Genomic DNA, 9,014 nt, shown 5'->3' on the forward strand with positions numbered 1-9,014 from the left:
CCTCCATCTCAAGACTCAGACTTTACAGGCTTTAATTTACGTTTTATTGTTGATGTTTCTTTGTTACGTTTTATTCTATTCTGTATTTGTGAAATTATTTTTATTGTGTGCGCGTGTGAGTGTGTTTGTGTGTGTAAGAGAGAGAGACAGGCAATGGGGGACCCTGATGTAAACAACTACTACCCACTTTCAAAAACACTCTCAAAGAACACCTACGGGAGACTGCAATTCGAAACTGGCCCCTACAAATGTCCTAACCCAGTTGTACAGTAAATGACCAAGTATGGCTTTGTCAGTATTCCAATGTACAGTGTACAGTTTTTTCTGGACTCTTTTCGTATCACAAACCGTACTGTATTTGCAAATCTGGTATGTCATAAATGTATAGATGTAGCAGTACTGTCTATCTGTATGTCATATATGTCATATATGTTACGATGAATTGAAAATGGGGGACCCTGATGTAAACAAGACGAAAGTCTTTCTCTGGTCTGCATCCCCTAATCAATTGTATGTATTGAGCTGTACTGTACTGTACCCATTCTGCAATTTGTTAATAAAGTTTTCAATCAATCAATCAATCATGTATAATAATAATAATAATAATAATAATAATGCAGGACCTGCTCAGAGGTCATATATGTTATGATGAATTGAAAATGGGGGACCCTGATGTAAACAAGACGAAAGTCTTTCTCTGGTCTGCATCCCCTTAACAATTGTGTGTATTGAGCTGTACTGTACTGTACCCATTCTGCAATCTGTTAATAAACTTTTCAATGAATGAATCAATCAATCAATCAATCAATCAATCAATCAAACAAGACAAACGTCTTTCTCTGGTCTGCATCCCCTTAACAATTGTGTGTATTGAGCTGTACTGTATTGTACCCCATTCTGCAATCTGTTAAAGTTTTCATTCATTCATTCATTCATTCATTCATTCATTCATTCATTCATTCAGGCAGCCACAATCTAAGCTATCTAAGGGCTGTTTTTCCTGACAAAACACAGCATCCCTATTAGGGAGGGGGGGGGGGGGTTGTGAGGAACAGCTGATAGCCGGCAAAAAAGAGGGAGGGTCCATGGCAAGTGGGAAAACAAGGCAAGAAGCAGAGAAGAGAAGGGGGCGTTATGAAGAGGCGGTCCTACTGTACTCGTATGAAGGGGGTACATGTATATTTTACTTAAACACAACTTCTCCACTGCCGACTCAAACACTTCTCCACTATTTATAACTTACTACTCGTATCCGGAAGACCTTTAAGGACGGCATGTTTTCACGTCTTTGAGGTTCGCTCATATTGGAGCTGCTTGTGAAGAAGGATGCTCCTGGGTGTCGAGCTCACACCTGAAACAAGGACACAGTGAGAGCGGGGTTTTGTTGTTGTTGTTGTTGTTGTTGACACCCAAAGAAAAGAAGGACAGATATTTCTTCTTTTTATTACGTCGCAGAATGTCACTGGAATACGCTACCCGTGCTTCATGCTAATTTGACTGGATCGGCATGTACTGTGAGTACAAGTGCCACCTGACAGTGCAGACCAGCAGCAGCACCTACCGGGAGCACTGACAGCTTGGTGATGCACTTCTTCTGTTGATCACACTAGAAAGTGTAGGTCCTTGGTCATTCGTTACAAGCAATTACAATAACGCTTGTACAAGACAAAGCAGGGTTGGACGTTTACAGTAGAGTGCACTTAATCGTTTTTTTCTATTGTTATATATAGTGTTGTTGCAGCAGTGAAACCTATAGATTATTACGGTCACTGTGTGCACGTACTCACTGCAACAATTAACTTAATTATTTTTTAATTTATTCATTAATTATTATTATTTTGTATACTACTGTATCGCGTTTGAGTGAACGGCTCGTTCCGCTCGCTCAGTCAGCGCCCAGTTGATTGAGGGCACAGCCAGACAGACAGCAGCACAAGTGCTGTGTGGCAAGCATATAGAAACAGCCTCTACTGTCTTCAACCATCAACATGACGGACGACGGTCCCAGGCAACGGGGGGGCAGCGCGTCGGGCTCCGGCTCTGGCGGGGATGCTGCCGCCGACTCCGCCGGGAAAGACGACTCCGGAGGTGGAGTGGCCCTCAAGAAGGAGATTGGGCTTGTAAGCGCCTGCGGAATTATTGTCGGTGAGTGTCTAGACTATAATTAACCACCACCGTGCCTTGCATGTTCTTTCCTGACACACACGCACGCACGCGCGCGCACACACACACGTCACACACGCACACACTACACACACACCTATTGTAATGTGCCTTTGATTGATTTCAGCTTTTACAGTGAGTGTGTGCGCATAACTGGGAGATAGTGAGTGAGTGAGTGAGTGTGTGTGTGTGTGACTGTGTGTGTGTGTGTGTACATGCATGCGCTTGTGTGCACGTGTATACAGTAGGTGCACGTGTGAGAGAGAGAGAATGTGTGTGAGAGAGAGAGAGAGAGAGAGAGAGAGAGAGAGAGAGAGAGAGAGGGGGGAGAGAGAGAGTGTGCACGTGTATTACAGTAGGTGCGCGTGTGAGAGAGAGAGAATGTGTGTGAGAGAGAGAGAGAGAGAGAGAGAGAGAGAGAGAGAGAGAGAGAGAGAGAGAGAGAGAGAGAGAGAGAGAGAAAGAGAAAGAGAGAGATATAGGGGGGGGGGGAGAGATGGAGGTTCTGTAAGCAGTGAAGTTCAGTGTGTATAGAATCTCTCCATCTGTCTATGGGCCCTTTGTGTTGTTGACTCTAAAAAGGCACCTGTTTGCTTTGTGTAGTTGGCCACTGATGCACTGTATCCCAGGCAGGAAATAGAGCAGCACCAGGGTCAGATTCCAAGACAAGTGGGCTGATTTAGATGCAGCAGAGTTGTTCATGTGTGGGACTGACCACAGATCAGCTTTTATAGGGTTGAATTCATCAGGCGTCAAGCTTAGAATGATAGTGTGGCTTGGTAGTAGGTAGTAACACAAGGTCTAACTGCAACATTACATTTATTAAATAATTGATCTGGGTGTTAGTGGTGTGTGATGGAACCTGTTGTGTGACAACACAAGACGTTCTGGACTCCCCCCTCTATCAGCTCTCGGCGCTGCGGTCATCAGTAGCCTTTCATCATCGTCTTTGTAGCCCAGACCTGCTCCTGCCTCCGCTAATGGGATTACCCGGATATCTAGATGTTTATGAATGGATTGTAAGTAACCCAGATCGACCCGAGAGAGGCCGTCAGGATTTCAACACCTGGTACAGTCACAACAAGGCCCGTGGCTTCCCGCGCACCCCCAGTAGCAAAAACCCGTTCACACCGTGATCATAAACTATAAACTTGATAACTCGGATTGACCCAGATGTGGCTGTATAATCAAGGAGGCTATTAGGCTTCTTCTAATTTGGCAACGCTGGCGTCGGGGCATACTTGCACAACTTTATGACAGTAATTGCAGACAATTTGGCAGACATAGAAACTCACAAACAAATACAACTGCACCGGAGAGGATTCGTTGAGGTCGGCCAAGGGCAGAGAGAGTGGCAATTTCCATGCCAACAGCAAACACATAGAGATAACAGGAGAAGATGATAGATTGAATCTGAAGTTTATTGATATACTGTACACACACACGCACACACACACACACACACACACACACACACACACACACACACACACACACACACACACACACACACACACACACACACACACACACACACACACACACACACACACACACACGTGAGCTGTGGGTCGGCCAGGTGGGTCCAGTGACTGTGTGGTTTCCCGGTTGACCTTGGTGGAATGGAGGAAAAAAAGGGATGACTCACTCACGTGTTTCTATGGCAACTGGAGGAAAGGAGAAAGTGCATTCCCAAGGGTGTTTCTGAGAGGCACAGAGAGAGAGAGAGAGAGAGAGAGAGAGAGAGAGAGAGAGAGAGAGAGAGAGAGAGAGAGAGAGAGAGAGAGAGAGAGAGAGAGAAACGGAGAAACAGAGAGACAGAGAGATAGATAGACAGAAAGAGAGAGATAGAGCATGTGCATTTTCAAAGACCTGCTCAAAGTCCAAATACCAATAAAAACAGTTACAGCCTCAGCGAAGTGAAGTTTCCTTGTGAGTAAGCATCTCACAAGGCCAGAGAGAGGTTGAATTTACACTTTACACTCTAAACCTGAGTCCTATTCCCTCGACACGGAAGGCCCAGTTGGTGTAGAACCTCATATAGGAAGCTATGTGATCCTCAGACTACCTGAGCTTAAAGGAACATGCCAACTTTTTGGGAAATTAGCTTACCGTCTTCTCCAGAGAAAGACAAGAATATAGATACCAGTTTCCTCTCTGTGCGTTCAGTAGAAAGCTATCTGGCTGCCTGTTAGTCTAGCTTAGCACAATGAATGGAAGCGGACATGACCGGTTAGCCTTCGGGAGAGGTGTTAGTTCGACAATGCCTAGGCTAACCGGCTATGTCCGCTTCCATTCATTGTGCTAAGATAGGCTAACGTGCAGCCCGATAGCTTTCTACTGAACGCACAGTCTCTCTCTCTGGAGAAGACGGTAAGCTCATTTCCCCAAATGTTGGCGTGTTCCTTTACGTTTAATTGTGCATCCAAATGTCCTATGCTCGTAAGTATAAGCAGTCAAAACTGCTAATTTTACTGCATTTATTTCAGAATGTGTTTATTTTGAACAGGCTTCGGTCTGTAATTTCAACTCACTGGTATTACAAGGTTCTATTTCAATAAATTTACATTTCATTTTCCAGAACAGCCTCCATGTCTCCAGGGTCTTGGATAAAACAGGTTCAGCAAGATTTGGACCTGATTTAGCACCAATTTAGGAACACAACAAGGCCATTCCACATAAATGAGAAAAGTAGGGTGAAAGTGCTATGGGATTATTTCTAGGTTTTCTTTGAAAACTCCAATGTTGAAAAGTACCCCTGTGTGTGGTGTGTGTGTGTGTGTGTGTGTGTGTGTGTGTGTGTGTGTGTGTGTGTGTGTGTGTGTGTGTGTGTGTGTGTGTGTGTGTGTGTGTGTGTGTGTGTGTGTGTGTGTGTGTGTGTGTGTGTGTGTGTGTGTGTGTGTGAGTGTGTGGGTGTGTGTGTGTGTGTGTGAGTGCATGGGGGGGGCTTAATTGGTCGCATAAATCTTATAATGCGCATTACACTGCTTGTAAATCGTCTTGTCCATCCCTTATCCAATTCGTAGACTGATTAGATTTAGATTCACACTGGGGGTTCGGAGGGGAATGTTCACGTCATCTCAATCTTAGGACCTTCCAGAGCCCTAAACCATATCCTGTACACCTTTGATCACTCCACTGTACTCACGGTTAGTTCGTTTGAAGCAGGCGATGTCCTTGGACAGGTCATTTATTCAGCTCACTCCTACTCATGTGTGAGAGAGAGAGCGAGAGAGAGAGAGAGAGAGAGAGAGAGAGAGAGAGAGAGAGAGAGAGAGCGAGAGAGTGACACGTTTGGTCAGCTGACTCACACAATCACTGATTTTCCTTGAACAGTAGACAAAAAGTTTTATGGCGTATGGTACAGTAGTAGTACAGACACACACGCACGCACGCACGTGCACGCACACACACACACACAGGCACACGCACACACGCACGCACATGCACATACAGGCACACACACACACACACACACACACACAGACACAAATAGAGGAATTAGGATTAGAAGTGAACTTTTGGCCACTTGCAGATCCCCGTGCTGATAATGCTGTTATATTAGCTGGCTCAGCTTAACCCTGTCTGAGTGCAGCTCCACGCCTACAGAGCCTACAGAGCCTACAGAGCTTAAAATCACGTCCTTAAGAATGTTAAATTCAGCTTCAGTCCATTTCAGTGATTCTGTGACATTTGATTCTGTCGCCAGAGGCGTCCAATTGGCCTATCAAAGCCCCGCCCTCTTTTCTAGATCCTCCAGGCACGACCGTTTCCTCCCTTGGAAGCAACCGTTGCGATTGGAGGATCAAGAAAAGAGGGCAGGGCTTGATCTAAATTGCCGTTCCTCCTTCCATTGCTCCTGCATGGCTCGTCTCCCCGTGAAGGGTCCCGTCATGGGCGGACCGGTAGAATCCAACAGGTCGCGTTGACGTCAGCGGAGGCGGGAGCAGAAATCAGATGGGGACGCGCGGTCTGCGTAATCGTGTTGGAACTCAACGCTAGCCGTTTAGCTGTTTAGCCGTTTTGGCCGCTTGGACGGCGATGAAAGCGGGGGAAATAAGAGGGTCAGTCGGCCAATCAGAACAATGCAATCATACCAGCTCACAGCCTTCCCTGCTTCTCGTCAAATCCACCTCCTCTGTTGTTAAGCCCATTACTGTCGACGTGCTGCTGCTGGACACACACACACACACACACACACACACACACACACACACACACACACACACACACCTACACACACACACACACACACACACACACACACCTACACACCTACACACACACACACACACACACACACACACACACACACACACACACACACCGGTTAAGCCGGTTCAACTCCAAAAATATTGTACTATTTATTCCACTACATTTATCTGAACCCATGAGTTACTAGTTACATTGAAGAAAAAGGATTTTGCATAGAAAACATGGCAAAAATGTATACAGATTATATAATTCACATTTGAAGCCTGTCAATTTCAAGAGGACATAATCAGAGCGTCATAACTGGACCACATACCACTTTAACATAACCTTTCATCAGAGTAGCATCACTGGACCACATACCACTTTAACATAACCTTTCATCAGAGTAGCATCACTGGACCACATACCACTTTAACATAACCTTTCATCAGAGTAGCATCACTGGACCACATACCACTTTAACATAACCTTTCATCAGAGCAGCATCACTGGACCACATACCACTTTAACATAACCTTTCATCAGAGCAGCATCACTGGACCACATACCACTTTAACATGCATTTTAGAGGTCAATGGCTCGAGGCTCGAATGCTCCCAAGCACTGGAACACACAAACGTTATGTAGAATGCATACTTTTACTTTATCTGGGTATTTCTACTTTTACTTAAGTAAAGTTTAGTTTAGTTTAGTTTACTCAGTTTATTTGATAAAAAAATGATTTGATTAAAAAAACAGTGTACAGGGACAAATCAAAGCCCATACATGTATAAGCACCGTATGGGCAGGCACACATATGGCAGGCACACATATACATAATAATCATAATCACATAACCACATAATCACAATCAGGACAGTCAGGCTAGTGGGCAAGCATATCGGAGGCTGGGCAGCTGTGTACCTCTTCCACCACTGCTTATCACACACCCATACACACACAGACACTCACTCACTCACACAGACAGACACTCAGACTGTGGGTTACTGCAGCGCTCCATCTGGACGCGTTCCAAGACGCAGGTTGTCACAGCTTGAACAGGGATTTAACACAGGGAGGAAGTAGAGATCCTAATCTGCATGGGTTTTGTGCATAACATAATACAACCTACTGCCAGTGGTGGAAGAGGTACACAGTTCCTTTACTTAAGTAAAAGTAGAAATATCCAGATAAATGAGCATTCTGGTAAAAGTCCTCCATTCAAATTCTACTTAAGTAAAAGTAGAGAAGTATTCGCTATTGAATGTACTTAAGTATCTGAAGTAAAGGTTTGCATTCTATGTGACATTTGCGTATTCCAGTGCTTGAGAGGATTCAACCCTTGATCCATTGACATATAAAGGTCATGTTAAAGTGGTATGTGGTCCAGTTATGTGTGCTCTGATTAAAGGCTATGTTAAAGTGGTGTGTGGTCCAGTTATTCTTCTCTGATTAAAGGTTATGTTAAAGTGGTATGTGGTCCAGTTATGCTGCTCTGATTATGTCCTCTTGAAGTTGACAGGCTTCAAATGGGAAAGTACATAATCTTCATAAATTCTTGCCACGTTTTCTATGCAAAATCTTTTTCTTCAAAGTAACTAGTAGTAACTGATGGGTTCAGATAAATGTAGTTTAATACTTGCCTACTGCTTACACACACACACACACACACACCTGTTGGGATAATTAATCTGTGGCTGTGAGAAGTATGTCATTATTCAGTTCATGTACGTGATCTGGTACTGTCCCACAAATCACCTGACTCTGTGGGCATCTCCGCCCATCTTCCTGTCGTGTATGGTAGACATTTGACCAACCACTTTCAAAATGATATTTGATCATATTCAGATGATAGTATATTACATTTCAGTTATAATTGATAGTGGATTAGAAAGCTTCTCTTGACCTTGTCTGAGGCTAAGGCTTCACAGAAGGCCCTTTGTATAACAATATAACTCTCTCCCCTGAGGTCTACAGAGGAGGTTCAAAAGAGAAAGACTTCTAATAGAAAGATTTGAATACAAAAAAATGATTTAGTCTTAAAATGAAGATTATTGTTCCAAATATAGAATATAGAGTCAATCTAGGCTTAAAATGCCTGTTTGATTGATTGATTGAAAACTTTATAAACAGATTGCAGAATGGGTACAATACAGTACGGCTCAATACAAACAACTGCTAAGAGGATGCAGACCAGAAAAAGTCTTTCGTCTTGTTTACATCAGGGTCCTCCATTTTCAATTCATCAAGACATTTATGACATACAATACAAATATACAGTACTGTGTGAGAAAAAGAGACAATAAACATTTACCGGGGCCAGTTTCTAATTGCAGCCACCCGTAGGTGCTCTTTGAGAGCGGTTTTGAAGGAGGGTAGGGATTCACATTATTTTACGGCTGTGGGTAGAGCGTTCCACATTGTTGTGGCATAATTGCGAAACGTGTGTAGTCCCTTAGAGCCGAATCTGGGTTGAACATGATTTGTGAAACTCCCTCTGGTGTTGTGGACGTGGAATTCACTGACCTTTGGGAAGTATTTCGACATGTACATGGGTATCTTTTTTGCAGTGAAAGAGACAACACAGAAAAAGTTGTATGTTAGCTCAGTCAGTTTTGAGTGTTCATTCGCTAGGTAGATGTCAATGTGTAGCTGGT

At 43.9% G+C, this 9,014-nt stretch overlaps 1 protein-coding gene across 1 annotated transcript in view; it reads left to right on the forward strand.

The window, feature by feature from the left end:
- Window positions 1–1,259: 1,259 nt before the first annotated feature.
- The window catches only part of slc7a8a (solute carrier family 7 member 8a), a 76,843-nt gene continuing 69,088 nt past the window's right edge, over window positions 1,260–9,014 (forward strand). The window contains exon 1 of the mRNA XM_084312396.1: window positions 1,260–2,145. Within this exon, the coding sequence (XP_084168522.1) occupies window positions 1,989–2,145 (157 nt within the window). The 5' untranslated portion in view covers window positions 1,260–1,988. The remainder of the gene's footprint in view (window positions 2,146–9,014) is intronic.

Source organism: Notolepis coatsorum (assembly GCF_963971535.1).
Source record: "Notolepis coatsorum genome assembly, chromosome: 4".
NCBI classification, from domain to species: Eukaryota; Metazoa; Chordata; class Actinopteri; order Aulopiformes; family Paralepididae; genus Notolepis; species Notolepis coatsorum.